The 19,523-nt window shown below is 33.5% G+C and overlaps 1 protein-coding gene across 12 annotated transcripts in view; it reads left to right on the forward strand.

Moving 5' to 3' along the window:
* HERC4 (HECT and RLD domain containing E3 ubiquitin protein ligase 4) overlaps positions 1 to 19,523 on the forward strand; it is a 137,481-nt gene that overhangs the window by 13,061 nt on the left and 104,897 nt on the right. For 7 of the 12 annotated variants that reach the window (XM_060642616.3, XM_060642607.3, XM_060642610.3 and 4 more), the window contains exons 3-4: positions 14,817 to 14,976; positions 15,712 to 15,753. In XM_060642616.3, the coding sequence (XP_060498599.1) occupies positions 14,817 to 14,976; positions 15,712 to 15,753 (202 nt within the window). Of the gene's footprint in view, positions 1 to 6,579; positions 6,827 to 14,816; positions 14,977 to 15,711; positions 15,754 to 19,523 lie in introns of those variants that run through there. The other 5 variants (XM_060642611.3, XM_060642612.3, XM_060642614.2 and 2 more) reach the window with 2 other exon arrangements.

A 19,523-nucleotide genomic window follows, 5' to 3' on the forward strand; every position in this document is an offset into this window, starting at 1 on the left:
AAAAAATGGTATATTCAGGGTTTAGTACTATCCATGGTTTCAAAATGGCATCCATTGGGTCTCAGAATATATCCCCCGTGAATAAGGATGGGGGGAATGCTATATACTCTGTATGGTGAGGCTGTCAGTAAACAAGTGTTCATAGGTTGTTGGTGTAAACTGATAAGCATTATGAGGGTATTTTGCTAGTATGTGTTAGAATTGCAAATGCACATACTTTTTCTCCAAGAAGTGCAAGAATATAACTTGTGCTCTGATAACTCCATTTGTGCCTGTACAAAATGACACATTGACATATTACTGAAACATTGTTAATAATAGAAAAAGATTAGAAACGGTCTCGTGACTGTCTGTTGGGAACTGGTAAAATAAATTGTTCAATCAATGTGTTGTAATACTGTGTAGTTGTGAAAAGAGTAAAGGAATTTTCTGTGTACTAATATGTAAAGATTTCTAAAATACATTAAGTAAAAAGAGCAAGGTATAGAACATTGTATAGAAAGCTATATTTTGGATAAAATGTGAAAAAATGTACATTTGTATTTGCATATAGATACATTAAAATAAACCCTGGAAGAATACATATATCTAATAACAGTGGTTACCTTGGTGCAGAGGTAAGTTAAGGGCTGAGAAGTAAGTAGGTTGGTGGAGGACATGGATGGTAGACCTAGATTTCTACTGCATACCCCCCCCCCTTTTTTTTTTAACAATGTAAATCTATATTATTCTTTAATTCATTTTTTAAAGGGTAGGCTCTGGAATTAGAGTGCTTAGATACAAATTCTGAATTCTGACTCTTATTTCTTAGCTATGTTATCTTGCACATATTGCTTAGCCTTTCTGCACCTAAGTATTCTTTTCTGTTGGGATAATCATATCAAATTCCTAGGGTGGTTGTAAGGATTAAGTGAGATAACACATAAAAGTGAAAAGAACAATGCCTGGCATGTCATGAGTGTTCTAAATGTTTCTTAAAAGAGAAATACCCTTAATATTAGAGTGGGAATTTAACTTTAGGTCTGCCTTACACTGAAGTGGGTTATATGCTATTTCCATATTTGCCTTTACGTAGGCAATACATATCTTTCCATTTATAACAAAACTTCAGGCATTTATTCAACAATTGTGCCTTCCAGCTAATGTCCCAGACATTGCATCAAGCATGAAAATACTTCTTTACGTTTAGTGTTCTATTACCTTGTTGGAGCTCATATTTAAAAATTAGGCCAAAATTTCAAAAAAAAATGTTATGTTTGTGATACTTACAGGTAATGCTATATTAGAGCACAATATAAAATGAATTGGATTCCTTTACCATCAGACTTAAAGATGTAATGATACAGAAAAATAAAAGAATTATAGATGCTTTTTTTGTTCCTATAAGAAGTACGTAAATGGTAGAGGTTAGATTTACCATTTATTTTCAAAAGTTAATTCAGTGATGAATAATTAGAAGATATCTTAGTCCAGTCAGATCACTGCCATAAAATTAGTATATTGTGAGGGGCTTAATAAATAACATGTATATTTCTCATGGTTCTTTAGGCTAGTCATTCTAAGATTAAGGTGCTAGCAGATTTGGTGTCTGGGAAGGACTTGCTTCTTGGTTCATAAATGGTCATTTTCTCACTGCCTTCAAATGGCAGAATGGGTGAGGGAGCTCTCTGGGAAAGGGCACTAATCTCATTCATGAGGGCACCATGACTGCAAGACAGAGAAAATCAAGGAAGACAAATATACATATTTCTGAAATTATAAAACTTACAAGATGTGGAGAAAAGAGGAACATTTAAATGGAAACAGTTGTACTGTAAGTTATCCATCTCCATCTCTCCAAAACAAACTACAAAAACAACTCTTCTTTATTAATGTTTCTTGAATTCACTTAGGTTCAAACCTTAGATTCATCTTAGGGTCTGCTTCCTAGTCTGGAACACCAACATTGACTCAGTTGCCAAATCTTACTGATTGATATTTTAGTAACTCTCTGTCTTGTCTGTCTGTCTGTCTGTCTGCCTTTCTTTGTTTCTTTTTTCTTTTTCCTTTTTCTTTTTTCTTTTTTTTTTTTTTTTGCAAAAGGCTATTTGACCTTGAGCTAGTTATTTTAAACTCTCAGACTCTTAGCTTCCTCCTATCTCAAGCTAAAATTCTTTTTTTTTTTCCTAGTTAGACCATTACTATCTGTGCAAAAACAATGGCAATAGCTTTTCTGCTGATATCCCTGCTCCGGTCTATCCTTTTTGGTAATTCCAGGTTATTCTTTCTATGGCATATTTCCATTTCTGTCTCTTGAATATTGCTCAGCTGAAGGACGATCCGGTATCATTGTGGTCACTCTTGTAAGAACTCAGATCAAATATTTTGTGCAGTGTCAAGTACAGTTATGTGGCATTCAGTAAATTAAGTTGTATTATTGTCTTCCTGTTATATTGAATTATTTGGATAAAAATCTTCTCTACCATGTCAGTTCTTAAAGGGTAGAAACCTTTAACACTTTAGCTTTAGTACTATAGTGACAACACTATGGTACACACAGAAGAAACCCAGGGGGTTGTTGAATGAACACATGATCAGTGTATTTTATTGGATGTACCATAGGAAGAGAAAATTGTAGGTTCTTTGAATAAGCTTGATGGCCATCAGCTGTGTTCTAACCAAAATTAGAAAACTTAAAATTGTAAGAATATACATGTTTCATATGATATGGTAAAGTGTGGCCATAAGAGGAAACAAGAATGAGGGTTGGAAGAAGTTTATCGTATTCAGGTCCCAGAGAGAGAGGATCAGATGCCACAAAGCCATAGGGGAGAACACTAGGGTAGTCAGGAAGCAGAAGACAAGAGCATAGGGACATCTTAGTTCGTGGCTTTTATTGGGGTTTTCTTGGGAAAGGCAAGACTGGGCAGAATAACAGTTTGGATTGGCTAGTTTGGTTAATTCCTCCAGGCTTTGGGCTAAAAGGGTTGGTTCTTAGTTTCCTCGTCCCTGGCCCTGGGGTGATTTAGGGTGAGGGAGATACTGGCTTGGTGTGTGAGAGTTAGATAAGGAGATAGTTGGTAGTATACTCTGGACTGGTTGGTTTGCATATGAACAGTGTGCTGGTAGGCAAGTTGTTATCTTTAGGAATTAGTCCTGGGAATGGCCATCTCTTCTGGGGTCTGTAAGTCTCTTGCTCCCCAAATGTCAGTGTTAAGAATGCAGAAATCAAGAAAATATAGTTAATGTAATTGGCCCTGTGATGAATAGGTGCCATCTATACCAATGAAGACTCTAAGAAAACACAAAATAAAAACTCTGGTAATATATTGAGGGTTCATTCTTGCTTGTCTTAAAAAGAAAGTTAAAGCAACTGTTTGGTATTTATGTTGGGGACTTTACATTTCAACTTCTTTTCTCTTCAAAGCAATTAATTGCAGTGGTTTCCAGACATCCAGAAAGGACTTTTCTAAAGAAAAATGTTGTAAAGCCATAAGTATTCACAAAATTTTAAGTAATTTTGAAAATAAATTATTAAAACATTAATACCTTGTTATTTAAATGTTAAAAGCACAATAGTTCAATAAATAGGGAAATGTTTATATTTAGTGCCTTTATCTGTGAAGTAGGGATGATGGTACACACCTGCCTCATGGTGTTATGAGGATTAAATGAGATTACATATTTAACATAGTGCCAGGCACATAAGCTCTTTATGTATGTTAACTGTACACCTGTAGGTAGTAGAATGCATGAAAGAGTTATGAACTTGTAAACATATCCATCATAAAGAATTTTGTAATCTAATTAGTTATAACTCTAATTTTATGATATTTTTTATTGTGGGCTGTCAACTGAGACATGTAAATTACTTTATGTTAACTTTAGATTTTATCTGGGAACTCATTAAAATGTTTTGGTGACTATAGGTTGTATCATTCCAAATTCCTATTGGTAGTAATTTTAGAGAATAAACATTTTCATTTAACTTTCAGTTTCAGTTTTTATTTAGTTTAGACATTTAGTTTTATTTCTTTAATTCTTGATTTGTTTTATATTTTATTGTTATGTGCATTATATTGCAAATCCTTTACAAAGTGTCAATAAACAATAATTTCACTTTAAGAAGAGAGAAGTATATGTCTTGAGTGAAGTAGCCTTGTGGTTATTATTTCTGTAACAAAATTAGTAATATGATTACGTAAAAAGAAAAAAAAACACTATAAATTATTTATTGGTGCTGTGCACTAATCCCAAGTGATTAATGTCCTAATCTTTAAAAAGTCAAGATCATAGGGGCGCCTGGGTGGCTCAGTTGGTTAAGTGTCTGACTTTGGCCCAGGTCATCAGCTCACAGTTCGTGGATTCAAGCCCCACATCAGGCTCTCAATGCTGACAGCTCAGAGCCTAGAGCCTTCTTCGGATTCTGTGTCTCACTTTCTCTCTGCTCACCTGTGCTCTCTTAAAAATAAATAAACATTTAAAAAAAATTAAAAATCAAAATCATGAAATGCATCAACTACATGTATAGTTATTTAAATAATAAGAGAAGTAAAAGCTACTTGTAGGTAACTAGTATTGACAATTTAGTATTTATTTTTTCAGTATTTTCTCTGCATATACATTGGGGCTGTGTGTGATATATTTTTAAATAAGAATGAAATTATATAATACTTTTAAAATTTTGTGGTATCTTGCAAACTTAAAATTTTTAGAGTCAGTTTTTTAGTGTACTTTCTTTTGCTCTAGAGTTTTGAGTTATTCGGAGAGAAGGGAAAAGGAAACCTATATTTATAGCAACTAATGAGGCATGGTAGGACAGAGGATTTTGAAACTTAAGCTCTGATAGAATTAAACTTTTAGTAAGAAATTGAAATGGTACTTCTTGAAATTAGCTATTTAACAATGTATATTCCTTCAGACCTCAGTTTTAAATTGTTATCAAATTGCTATGCTTGTTGCTATTCATAACAATATTGTTTTTTAGACCCTGATAACTTGAACAATATCAGCAAAGATTTTTGTTCCCTGTATAAAACATTGATAGTTGTTCAGCCTTTGTTGGAATTCTTTTTTTCTTTCTTTCTTTCTTTTTCTTTCTTCCTTCCTTTTCCTTCCTTCCTTCCTTCCTTCCTTCCTTCCTTCCTTCCTTCCTTTAAATATATGTAGAACTTCATTAAACTTGACCACATTAAGAGTTAATAATTGTGGGAGTGCCTGGGTGGCTCAGTTGGTTAAGCAACTGACTTCGTCTCAGGTCATGATGTCACGGTTTGTGGGTTTGAGCCCCGTGTCAGCCTCTGTATTGACAGCTCAGAGTCTGGAGCCTGCTTTGGATTCTGTGTCTCCCTCTTTCTCTGTCCCTACCTGCTTGTACTCTATCTCTCTCTCTCAAAAATAAATAAACATTAAAAAAAAAAAAAAAGGGTAATTGTGGACTTGGATCAGTTGTAATTGTACTTTCATACCACATAGTCCCTGATTTATGAATGAATGGTGTTTTTAAAAACCAAATTTTTCTTTGCTTATAGAAATATTGCTAGATCATAAGTAGATTTTCAAACTAATCTTTAAAATAATTCTAACTAAGTATAATAATCTATCAGTAATTATATTTAATTGACCTTTATAGTATTTTCTGTCGAAAAATTCATTTGAGTTTTAAATTTGGATGTCAAAAATTTATCTCTACCCTTCATGGCTTGTTTAGCTCTCTTACTTTATCTGTTCCAGAAAGCCTAAGAAAGATATATGTGGGCATTTAACTTAACTATAGATCATGGTTTAAAGGTAAACAGTACCTGACTATACCTTGTTTCTTCTGTTACTTCAGGTTAGTTATTTCCTTAGAGTTTTGAGGGTCATTTATAAGTTGAGGGTTAGCTATACTTGGAAAAAAGCCTTTTATTTTTTCTGATTACCAAAATGATACATGTAATCTTTTTTTTTTTTATAGAAATATATGATTTAAAAAGTGGAAGCCACTTTACCCTGACATTCTAAAGCTGACTACTACTATTTGTTTATATTTTTGTATTTTTTATACCTATATAAAAGTACGCAATTCTCTGTATATACAAAAGTTTTGTGGTTTTGCTTTTTCATTTAGTATATTTCTGTTTTTTTTCATGTTAGTATACATTCTTTTTAATAGAAGCATCAATTTTTTCTTCCAAATTTTTGTTTAAATTCTAGCTAGTTAACATATGTAATATATTGGTTGCAGGAGTCAAATTTAGTGATTCATCACTTAGATATAACTCCCAGTGTAGGAGCATCAATTTGTATTACATGAATGTTCCATAATTTATGTACCTACCTGTTATTGGAAATCAGGTTATTTCCTGTTGTTGTTTTTTCCCCAGGTACAAAATGTAATTCAGTAAACATTATTTTATAGTAAATCCCTAAAATGAAAGTTTCTGGGTCAGAGGCATGTATGTTAAAAATTAAAATACATATTGCCAACTTTTATTTGGCTTATATTTTGAAGATTGTTTAGAGAACTATCCTTCGCCAATTCTTTAAATACTTTTTTCCATTTATTTTAATCTTTTGACATGGAAATAATGTAATTGTAAACTAGAAACTTCCAAATTTTAAAATCAATTACCTGTGATTGAATTATTCAAAATAAATTATTTCTTTCTTTGGTTTGCCTAGAAAACAGAGATGGTAATACTTGGCCAAGTTGACAGGAATGTTTTGAACCTAAAAATATTTACCCAGGTGTATTCATTTGCTAGGGCTGCCATACAAAGTATGACAAACTAGGTGGCTTAAGTAACAGAAATGTATTATCTTACAGGTCTAGAGGCTAGAAATCCAAGATCAAGGTGTCAGCAAGGTTGGTTCCTTCTATAAGGCCTCTCTCCTAGTTTCTGATGGTTTGCTATCAGTCTTAGGCATTCCTTCATATGGTATTTTCCGTGTGTAATTGTGACCACATTTTCCCTTTTGAGGATTTAGGGACCTACCCTCCTCCCCCGTATGACCTCATCTTAACTAATTATATCTTCAATGACCCTGTTTCTAAGTAAAGTCACGTTCTGAGATACTGGGGATTAGGACTTAAACATATGCATTTAGGGGAGAACACAAATTATCGTGTAACAACAAGATTTTGATATCTGTAGGTGAAAGAGGATACAGAGTAACATAATGTTTATATTTTCCTTCAAATTAGATGTTTTAGAATTTTGAATAAGAAGTAGTTTTTAAGAGATGCTAGTTGTGAATATGTTACTATAATGGTGTTTCTGTAGTATTTACTGCCTTTAAATCCAAAAAGCAATACATTTTTTTTTTTGAGAAGACCGTATATTCTTTACTGTTTATTTTTGTTTACAAGATTCTCAGAACATATTATTGATGATTATATCTTAGTATCAGGTTTAAACCCTGGTTAGCAAAGACTCCTAATAGACCATCTTGTGTATTCTGTGATTGGTTGCTAAGAAGTGTGTATGTGTACTGTTATTAAATCAACCTAGGTTGTAGTCAGTTAATACCCATGAGGCCTTTTTATGGTCATTCCTGGACATGCACATATGCATTGCTGCAAAATAGTTGGGTCTCCTGACGTGTGCATTCCCAGCTGACATTCAGCAAAGCAGTGCTCTGCCTTCTTGTTTCAGCTCTCATACTGTAAACAAGTATCCTTTTGTACCACATTTTTTATGTTTTTGTACTTTTCTTGGTCATTTCACTGTTTAAAATGACCTCTGAGCATAATACTGAAGTGCTGTCTAGTGTTCCTAAGCACAAGAAGGCTGTGATAATACATTGGGGCATGAGTTAGGGTGCTGTTGGCTGTGAATTCAGTGTTAGTGAATCAACAGTATATAAGATGTCTTTAAGCAGAAACACATATAAAACAAGGTTATGTGTTGATCAGTTTATGAAAATGTGATCAGTTTTCTGGGAGCCTAATCCTGTATTATCCCTAGGGGCAGTGTTTCATATTTGCTGAGCAAGTATTTGTGGTAACTTTATAGAACATAACTATTGCCAGTAATGAGAATTGATTATATTCTCAAGTAGACTAAATAAGCAGACAAAGATGGTAAGTGGAACAATTATGGAGTTTCCTAGAAGGATGGTGCAGTGAAATCCTCAATATTTAACATACGTTTTCTTCATACATTGTGCAGAATTTTGCACCAGCCTTTAAAGAAGATACAAAAGAAGTCTGGAGTCCCATCTTTGTAGCTTTTATTTTTCTTTTTGTAGCTTTCATTGACTACAAATACAAAATTGAGAATGCAGAATTTTTCATTTTCTATCCATAGTGACAAAAGAAAATTGACAGAGGAAGATGTTTCACAATTATTAGACAAATCAGAAGGTGAATGTAGGTATCATCACTGTATGATGATAATGAAATTGTACAAGTGAACTCTTAAACAGTGAGTCTGGAGATGATATTCTACATGAATTTTCACAAACTCAAGAATTGGCGAGTATATTTTTTAGGTCCCAAAGGAAATAGGTTAGTTTTTCAAGAGGAAGGATTTTATCATATAACATTTTGCATCAAGAACCTGGACCTATCCTACATTGCTAAAAGGCTGTGCAGCATTATTCTTTCTTCTTTTATAATATTTGCAAACTGAGAACAAACTGAGGGTTGATGGGGTGGGAGGGAGGGGAGGGTGGGTGATGGGTATTGAGGAGGGCACCTTTTGGGATGAGCACTGGGTGTTGTATGGAAACCAGTTTGACAATAAACTTCATATATTGAAAAAAAAATATTTGCAACAAAATTCATTTGATGCAGTTTGTTTATGAATAAATGCTGAAATCAGATCTACATCCAGAGGTAATTGGGAGGAAATAGGTGATGTAGAAATTAAAATTGTCATTAGGTTGAATATTTTAATTGGTTTTCATAAGTCTAAAAATGACTATATTTGTATGTATGGAGCAAAGATAATGGCCTTTTCTTCCTTACTAAAATGCACCATTAGTTTTCAAAAATACTGCATTTTAACAATGTAAAGTATAAGAAGAACCAGAAGTAATAACGACCTGGCACCTATTAGGGATGTGTTTAGAATATATCTGCTGTTAATATTTACAAGATAGATATGTTATGTGCCTCTAGTTCTTTATCTTTTCTGTTTTTGCTCCTGTCTCTGAGAAGTGTATTTTTTCTTTCCCAAGGCAATCTCCACCACTTATGTTTTTTTTTTTGCCCTTTGGTGCCTCCCAAAACTAAATGTTCTCGTGAGCCATCAATGCTGATATGAACAGTGTTACTTTTCTCAAACATTTTATGTGAGCATTTTGAAGCATAAAAAGGGTGGAAAGAATAACATAATGACCAACAGCACTTACCACATGTTTTATCTGTTTTACATATTTTTAAAGAGATAACATATTTTCTGGGCTATAATTGACTATAATGGTCATGTGGTGTTATTAAAACTCTTCCATCAAGTTTAGCATCATATGTTCATAATTCCAACATCTTGTAGTCCTTCTTTGTCAAAGGAATCAACTGTTTAATGGGCTTGCTTGGCAAATTGTTTTTTTGTTTTTTGGTTTTTTTTTTTTTGTTGTTGTTGTTGTTGTTTTTGCATCTGTCCTCTTCCTTATATATTCATACTTAACTCTAGTTGAAGTGAATTTAATCCCCACTTACTCCTCCCTTTTCTGTGTTAATTTGGCCTTGAAAGCCAAATGTAACTTGGTGATTAAAAGTAGCACAGTACCTGGTACATAGTAAATAATAAATGTTACCTGTTGGGTTTGATATGACTTCTTTTTTTCTTCCCCCTCACACAGGGCATCGAGTTAGGCTTCTAGTGAATTTTTTGTTGTTGTTTTGCTAGGTTCATTTATTTTTCCTTCAGTCTTGATTATTGACTCTCGTTTTGAGCATTCAGCCATCTAATTTCATTAGATGTAAAATGTCTCAGTATGCTATTGATCTGACTTTCTAGCAGACTAGGGGTTGGGGGTATGGTTGAGGCTATTCATTTTGATGAGCCATTGAGAAAAACTAAGTAATTAAAAAAATTCATACAGAGAAGCTATAGTTTTGTGTATTTGTTGTCTGAGAAGCCTGTATTTAATGCTATTCCCAGGACGTATAACTGTGTTATTATGCTTCTTTAATAATGTATTTCTGAAGCAGTTATCCATTCTCAGAATAGTATCTCAGTAATTTGATGGCACTAAACTTCTGAAAGAACCAAGATTATTTGTCTTGAGTTGTTAGTATGTAGAAAAAAATTAAAGTAGGTCAGTTTTAAAATGAAAACATTGGTTTTAATACATGGCTTTAACTATTTTCTTTAATGTTCTATTTAATTTTTAAAGTTAAATTTTATTTTTTGTTTGGAATAGACAATATATTCACGTGGTTCAAAGATCAAGGTAATACAAATGCACATTGTGAAGTTTTGCTCTTACATCTGACTGCTGTATTTCCCCTCTACCTGCATCACCTACATATGTTTATTAGTTTCTTTAATCTTTTCAGATTTTCTTTATGTAGATATAAGCAAGTACGAATATATGTTCTTACTTCTTACACAAAAAGTAGCAAATCATATAGTATTCCATACTTGATATTTTTTACTCTTTGCTCATATATCCTTGAGATCTTTCTATATCAGTATGTAGTTTCCTTATTATTATTATTTTTTTTTTTGTAGAGCATAGTATTCCAGTGTGTAGATGGAATCCTTTGTTGATGGATACTTGGAATACTTCCAGTCTTATTATATACAGTGCTGCAAATACATATAAATATACATGTTCACACACGCGCACACATATACACACGTATTTGTATTTGTATTCTGTCATCCTGGGTTCTCCAGCTGGGGCCTAGACAAAAGGCAGATTGACAAGAGAAAAACAAAACAAGTTTATTAACACATGTATTACTCTTAGATATGGGAGCACTCAGTGATGAGTAACTTAGGGTTGATAGAACATGGGCTTACATAGTATCTTAAAAGAACAGTAAAGTTTTAGATAAGTAACAACAAAAATGACTGAGTTTCTGGGGTGGCAAATTGTGGGAAGATAAATAGATGGGTGGACTAATGGAAGTTAAGGGTTAGTTAGTAGTTATGTAGGTTTTCCTGGTGCCATCTCTGAGCTGATAGGGGTTTAGAGTTGTATCTGGTGATTAACTTCTGTCCTTCCTGGTACAGAGGGAAGAGGTGGGTACCTTTACAAATTTATGTCCTACTTTTAGGCATATGGGGAGAGGGCAGAGAGCTTTTCTTGTATGTATTTCTTCTTCATGTCCTTGAGCTCAAAAGAATCATGTATCAAAGCAGCATATTCTGTTACCCTTCAGTACTTAGGTGTAATTTCCTGGAAATGGAATTTCTAGGTCCAGAAGGTAAATGCATAGGTTTTGTTAGGTATTGCCTCATTTCATCTCCATAAAGGTTGTTCTTTTTGTACTTCTATTATCAATATATGAGAATGCTTTTTTTCCCCAGCAGACTGTTAATCAAACTTTAGAATTTTTATGAAACATTTTGAGTTTTATTATAAACATTTTTTAAATTAATAAACTATCTTTTAGAGTGGTTTTAGGTTCATAGCAAAATTGAGCAGAAAGTACAGAGAGTTCCCATATACACCATCTCCACACAGCCAGTCTCCTCCACTATCCACAATGGTACCACAGTGGTACATTTATCACCATTAATAAACCTACGTTGACATCATCCGAAGTCTATGGTTTAATTAGAGTTTACTTTTTGTGTTGTATGACAATCTATGGGTTTTGACAAATGCATAATGACACATAGTATTGTATAGAATAGTAATGGTCATCATACACACTACCTTTATTTACTGCCCTAAAAATACTCTATGCTCTCCTTATTTATCTCTCCCTGCCCCCTAATCTGCAGCAACCACTAAACTTTTTACTGTCTCCAAAGTTTTGCCTTTTCCAGAAGGTTATGTATTTGGGATCATACATGTATTTGGAATCGGTATGTAGCCTTTTCAGATAGGTTTCTTAGTAATATGTGTTTAAGTTTCCTCCATGTCTGTATATGACTTGATAGCTTATTCCTTTGTATTGCTGAATAATATTCTATTATCTGGATGTACCACAGTTTATTTACCTATTAAAGGACATTTTTGGTTGCTTCCAAGTTTTAGCAATTATAAATAAAGATGCTGTAAACATCTATGTATGGATTTTTTTGTTAACCTAAGTTTTTAAATCCTTAGGGTGACTATCAAGGAGTGTGATTGCTGGATCATGTAAGAGTATGCTTTGTAAGAAATTGCCAACCTGTCTTCCAAAGTTGCTGTATCATTTTGCATGCCCACCAGCAGTTAATGAGAAGTTGTGTTGCTCTCTATCCTCTCCAGCATTTGATACTGTTAGTGTTTTGGATTTGGGCCATTTTACTATATGTATAGTAGTATCTCATTTTAATTTGTAATTCCCTGATGTCATAAAATGTAGGAATATCCTTTCATAGGCTTACTTGCTATCTGTATATCTTCCTTGGTGAGGTATCTGTTTAGTTCTTTTGCCTTTTTTTTAATTGGGTTGTTTTTCTTATTGTTGAGTTTTAAGAGTCTTCTATATATTTTGGATAATAGTCCTTTATTAGATGTATTCTTTGCAATTATTTTCTCCCATTCTGTGGGAGAATGTAAACATTTATGCTTGAAGGTTAATCCATGTGGAAGAATACAAAATTAGAAGTGTATGGTTTTATAAATTTTCTAAGTGAAGATATTACTGGCTTCTCAATGTAGTTTTGAGAAATTTGCATTTCTCTTACCAATGTGAGCGTCTTTTCATATGATTAAGGGCCATTTCTGTTTCTTTTTTTGTGAACTATCAGTTGACATCTTTTGTCCATTTTTCACTGAATTACTGGTCTTCCCCCCCACCCCCAACTAAGTCTTTAAAAATTGGGGAGATTATTTCTTTGAAGTGTGAATAAGGTGTTTCCCTGTTTTCCTTACTAGTCTTTTCACTTTGCTTTTAGTTAGTTTGTCTTGCTGTAAGAATTTTCTCAAATGGCTACATGGAATCTCTTCCTTTTTCTCAGCTCAGGATTTAGTGTTAAGTGTTACTGTCTTCTAGAATTCTTCCTGGTATCTTTTAAGGCTTTAATAAATATCTCATGTTCCCATGGTGCCTTTTGTGTATCTTTATCTTAGCATTTAATCACAATCCTTATCTCACCTGTTTTTCTATAGACTGTAAATTCTTTGAGGGCTAGGAATCTGTTTTAATCTCCTTGTGTCTCCAGTGTTTGGAGCATAAGAAGTATACAGTAAATACTAGTGTTTCGTATGAATGATTGTTTCTTCTTTGTTTCTTGAGTTTTTATGCCTTTGATTTTACGGCCATTGCTGTCTATTTAGTACTCTTCATTTGCTATTGAACCAACCGGTCTTATTCATTTGTCTTGTCATCTTGTCATTTTCTACTCTTTATTGTACTTCCTTTGAGGATTGTCTTGGAGAGACATTGACTTATTTCTGGGGCCTCTGAAAGAGAACAGATCTTTTGAGTATTTTACTTCTTTCTTCATAATTAAGATTTGTGATAATGTTTTGATGTAAACAAATGATGTCATACCTATAAGCCCTTTTCTTGATTTTTTTTTTTTTTTTTTTTTTTTTGTGGGAGGTAGGAGACAGTGTGTTATATCTTGTTCTTTTTGTTTGTTTTGTATGTTCCTACAATATAATTTCATAAAAACGTATACACAAAAATATATACAAAAAGCAAAAGGTTAGTATAACAAACTTCTACATACACCAGCTTCACGAGTTATTAACTCAGTACTTTAAGGTAAGTACTTTAACATATCATTAGAGTTGTAAAGATTCTAGAGGCTATATAATCTCCCACTCCAAAATGGCAGGGTAGTAATCCTAAACATTTGAATTTCTCTAAAGATAGGAATTTAAATGTTCTTGATGCAGTTAGTTTCTTTATTGAACAGTTGCTTTGTACACTGAGCTAAAGTGTGCTTCAGAAGAAACCCTGATTGGTTCAGTTAACGACTCTTCAACATGAAGCTTAGGTTTATTGAAGACAAAAATTATATCTTATTACTAAGCTAAAAAAAAAAAGGTTCATCCTGAAAACATATGTAATAGTACTAGTAAAAAACTGGTAGACATTATGCATCCTAAGGAGACTAAGGAAACAATTTCACTTTCTTTACTGGTTTGTCAGTGGCTACTGACAGTCTTATGAAGGACCAATGCTTAAATTAATTTTTAGTTTAAAACTTGAACACATTTTAACCACATATGGATTTTTATATATTTGATGTTAAATGGCAGTCCATAACTGAAACCTATTTGTTATGGTTACATTGCCTTTCAAGTCCCTCCTCAGAATATCTAGTAGATGCATCATTTATGAGATCTGTAAAGAGGGTCCTTTTCTATCAGAAATTCCCAATTCAGATTATTTTATTAATTTCAGAATCACTCCATAGTAGTGTATGTCAATTATGATTTTATTATTAAGTAGTCCAGGATATTTAAATGATTCCCTTTTCAGCTGTTACTGGCAATGGCTTTGAATGAAGAGTAACTTTCTCAGTAGTTTTATAAACCTTAAACTTCTTCCCCAAAATGTTCAAGTCACTTAATATTTTGAATTGCTTATACCCTAGGATGTATATCTGTACTTACCACAATGAGAATTTTATGTGGCACATACTTGGTAAATTTTTCAGAATAACTAGTGTTACACTTAGTCTGTATTTTATCATTTTCTTAAGCTTTTTTGTACAAGATGAAGACTGTTTTATTCTCATTGGTAGTTCAAAACTAGAATGTAATATTTCTCTTCTTGATTTCTGTAGAGCAGGTTGTTGCCCTGGATGCCCAAAATATCGTAGCTGTTTCATGTGGAGAAGCTCATACATTAGCACTAAATGACAAAGGCCAGGTGTATGCTTGGGGTCTCGATTCTGATGGACAGCTTGGCCTGCTAGGATCAGAGGAATGTATCAGAGTACCCAGGTAACAAAGGTGACCAAAAAGAGGTCTTTAACAATCTTTTATAATAAATTTGTTATCTAAATTATTCTGTTTACTGAGGGCCTGTAAGAGTTGACATCTAATTATTTCTCCCTTTTGAGTTCTTAAGGAGTTTACTAGGTAGGTTCTTGCCTAAAATTTGGGCTAAGTGCTATTTTTTTACATCATTTTCCCCTAAATTATTTATGTTTGTAAAGAAAAGAGATGGGGAATATGTACTTTATTATAAATACTTTCTAAAATTTTTAAGTGGTTTAGGCTAATTTAAACTGCTGATTGTACCATCTTGAGTACCTCAGCTATTGAAATATTTATTAAATATTGGTTGGTTGCATGTTTCTTTGTCCTGTTTTTTTAGTCTTTATTGTTTTTATTGAATATAGAAGTCCCACATGCTTAGTATAAAGAATTCAGTCACTTTCCACTTTTTTACAAAGCAGTGGCTACAACTTATGTTAACCACTAATTCATCATAGGATTATTTCAAAATTAAAAAATAAATGCCTCAATAGTGTTGTATTCTTAGAGATTTACATAGGGCATAGCCATTGTTTTAATATTAAACATTGTAAGAGCATGAACATGTTTAGGTAAAAATACAGAGATTTAAAGAAAGTATCCAATTTGTTTTCAATACATAAATAATACATTAACTCACGCTTTGTTTTTAAATTATACAAATTCTTGCTTCCTTAAACTCTTGTTCTTTCTTCCTAGTAATAGTTATAGGGACAAAAGAGAACTCTCCAGTGAAACAAGGTATTAAACTAATTTTAGATTTATTCTAGGTAGCATTATTTTACACACATTTAGATATTTTGTTTATGAATTTAACATTGATAATGTTTGTTTTGGTTTAAGAAGTAAGAAATAACTTACTAGGATAAGAAAATGGAACATGGGAACTAATATATTTCAGAACAGAAACTTATTGTTAGAAATGAGTTTTTTTTTTTTTTTTAAGTAGGAAAGGTAGCTAGTTCCTTCAGTAAGCCTATAATCCCTTATGTGTATATGTTTATTGAAAAACCTAAAAGTATTTAAAATATTTGGTTTCTTCTACTTTATTAAAAGTGGGTTTTTAATTTTTTTATTTTTTGGTCTTTAACATTTTATAATTGTTCTAGTAGTGAACTGTCCTTTGAGACTTTTGGATACATCATATTCACATATTTTCTTGATTTACCTTGTAACTAAATTCCATAAAACTCCCCCAATTTCTTCCCTATTATTATTATTATTTTTTTCATTCTTCTTCTTTGTCTTCTTCTCCTTCTTCTTTTAGTATTTGTTTATTTTTGAGAGAGAGATGGGGGGAGGGTCAGAGAGAGAGGGAGACACAGAATCTGAAGCAGTCCCCAGGCTCTGAGCTGTCAGCACAGAGCCAACACAAGGCCCGAACTCACAAACCACAAATTGGGAGATCATGACCTGAGCTGAAATCTCATGCTTAACCAACTGAGCTACCCAGGTGCTCCTCCCTTTATTTCTTCTGTTTTAACAATTAAATAACAAACACAACTTTCATTATGCTTTTAAACTCTTTTTTTTTTTTTTTTTTAACGTTTTATTTATTTTTGAGACAGAGAGAGACACAGCATGAACGAGGGAGGGGCAGAGAGAGAGGGAGACACAGAATCGGAAGCAGGCTCCAGGCTCTGGGCCATCAGCCCAGAGCCTGACGCGGGGCTCGAACTCACGGACTGCGAGATCGCGACCTGAGCTGAAGTCGGACGCTTAACCGGCTGAGCCACCCAGGCGCCCCTCATTATGCTTTTAATATCTCTTAATGATAGTGCTCTTTGGAGAAGCTTTTTTTTTTTTCTTAAGCTAAATAAATTGAATTCTTTTAGTCATTTCAATTTAGATTTATTTCAGAAAATGGTAATTTGCAACCAAATGGCTATTGGCTAGGTAATAATACAAAGCATTCATAGAAACATAGTGACCTCACGTTTGTCATATCCTCTACTGCTTTTATTCCCTCCATAAATAATTGTTGTAGAATGGGATTTTTAACTTAAGATTTTAAGTTGTGTGTATTTAGGATTGAAAAGGGACTTATATGTTTGATTGTCTAAGTCAGCATTCTCAAAACCAAGATTTAGGTCCAAACTTTCTAATCTCTTTTATGTTTACTGGTTTCTTAAAATCATACTTGTATTTTTGTTGCTGTTCACTTCTCGTATAGGGGATTTCAGTCAGTAATCCGTAGATTCTTATTAAATGGAAAGAAAGGTAATTAAATATAGAATAGTTTATTATATGAGTTTATTTGAACAATGCCCTATAATAAATTATGTATTTGTGACTTTATTATTTTATGAACCTGGATAGGGACCTGAAAGAGATCTTTTGTGAGTCGTTTTGGTTTAAACTTTTATGTTTTTGTATTTGCTAAATATGTGTATTAATTTTAAGCTCTGTGTTAAGGCATTTTTCCTGTTCAACCTACTCAGTTTTCAATGGACTGATCAGATTTGTTATGATATATACATATTTTTACTGATATTTTCATGTGTGAAAGGGCTGTATTTTGTTTTGAGGCAATTCATGCTCAGAAGCTGAGTTTGTCTTTGCCAGCAATCTGTTTATCACAGGTTTACTGCAGGAATTTCACAAGCCAGTAGCATATGGGATAGTGTCTGTTATTAAGCCAGTAAATAAATAACATACTCCAAACCAGTGATAGGTAAATCACACTATTGTTTCAAGCAAGAGGAGATGATAGTAATAAAGATCAAATTTAGCTGAGATATACATTCATATGACTTGGTACTAGGGAGAGATGGCTTAGCCAACTGAGAGCTGATGTCCTCCTGCCAGCACAAATATAAAAGTCCTGTTTTAGAGCACCTTGCTAGGGAAGGATGCACCTAGCATGTGTTGACGGGTGAGGGGATCTTTTTCCCAGGGATGCTGCTTGGTTTTTTTTTTTTTACCACTGAGGTTTAAAAAGTCTCCTTTACTATGGGGGCGCCTGGGTGGCTCAGTCAGTTAAGCATCTGGCTCTTGGTTTCAACTCAGGTCATGATCTCCCAGTTCATGGGTTCAAGGCCTGCATTGGGCTCTGCACTGACAGTGTGGATGGAGCCTGCTTGGGATTCTCTCTCTCCCTCTCTTTCCCTCCCTCTCTCAGTGCTCCTCCCTGCTCATGTTCGGTCTCTCTCTCTCAAAATAAATAAACTAAAAAGAAAGTCTCCTTTACTATGGCTGGAGCTAATTGCTCTAAGGTCCTTGGAGAACTGCTTAGATCAGCAAAGAGTAGCCTTGCCAAGACCTAAGACTCTGCAATAATCCTCACAAACTCTCAGTATTTATAGTCTAAATGTTCTCTTGCTACAGTTTTTCTTGATAAGTCCCCAGTGGGGCTGGCCTCTCAGCAGCTAAGCCACTGAGTTCATCCAGAGCAGATGAGATGATGACATCCTGACACAACTTACTTCATCTTTATATCACAACAACTTTACTCTTAAGAACAGTTTCATTTTTGTCATAAATAGGTTTGAAATCAAAGCAATATACGACATAGTAGAAATACATTTTTGTGAAAGACTGCCAGTGATTTTTTTTCTTTTTAAATTTTGATACCAAATCATTTTTATTTTATTTTATTTATTTTATTTTTTCTGGGAGCCAAATCATTTTTAGCTGCAAGGCCTTTTCTGTATGCTTAGAGGTATCAGCCAGCTTCATAAATTTCTCATTCATCTTGAATAAAACGTATAGAAGATCGGTGAAAACTGTATGTAAATAGATTTTTAAAAATTAGTGTTTATAATTAAAAAAATTTTTTTTTAATGTTTATTTATTTTTGAGACAGAGAGAGCATGAATGGGGGAGGGTCAGAGAGAGAGGGAGACACAGAATTGGAAGCAGGCTCCAGGCCCTGAGCTGTCAGCACAGTGCCTGACGCGGGGCTCGAACTCACGGACCGTTAGATCATGACCTGAGCCGAAGTCGGATGCTTAACCGACTGAAGCCACCCAGGCACCCCCAAAATTAGAGTTTGTAATTTTTATAAGAATGATCAGAAAAATGATGATTCACATTAGGCTGTACTTCCTTGAGAACAAAATCCACTTTTATGCTAGTAGATAAGAATATTTAAATAAAGCAACACTTTAAGATGAAAGAATGTAAAATTAATAATAGATTACTTTTGGAATTTATACGACTTCAATGATCTTTTCCTACTTCTAATTTTATTTTGTTTTGAAATCACTACTTCTTGGGGAAAGACTAAAATTCTTCAATACCAATGCTGGTCTCTGATTTCTGCCTAGTTATTTTTTTTTATGTAGGACATATGTTATTGCCTTTATAAAAACGTTTTAAGCCTGATTTTACTATCTGTTAGTTTGGTATGAGTGGAAATACATATTTTTCCACACAACCTTTAGAAACATAATTGTAGGCCATAAAGTTGTAGTGTATTTTTAAAAGTTCTGTTTCTTGGACATACGCAATAAAAAGTATGACAGGGTGGTATAATATGATCCTTGTGAAAACAGCGGTTTCTGGATTAT

The sequence above is a fragment of the Panthera onca genome, chromosome D2 (assembly GCF_046562875.1).
Source record: "Panthera onca isolate mPanOnc1 chromosome D2, mPanOnc1 haplotype 2, whole genome shotgun sequence".
NCBI lineage: Eukaryota > Metazoa > Chordata > Mammalia > Carnivora > Felidae > Panthera > Panthera onca.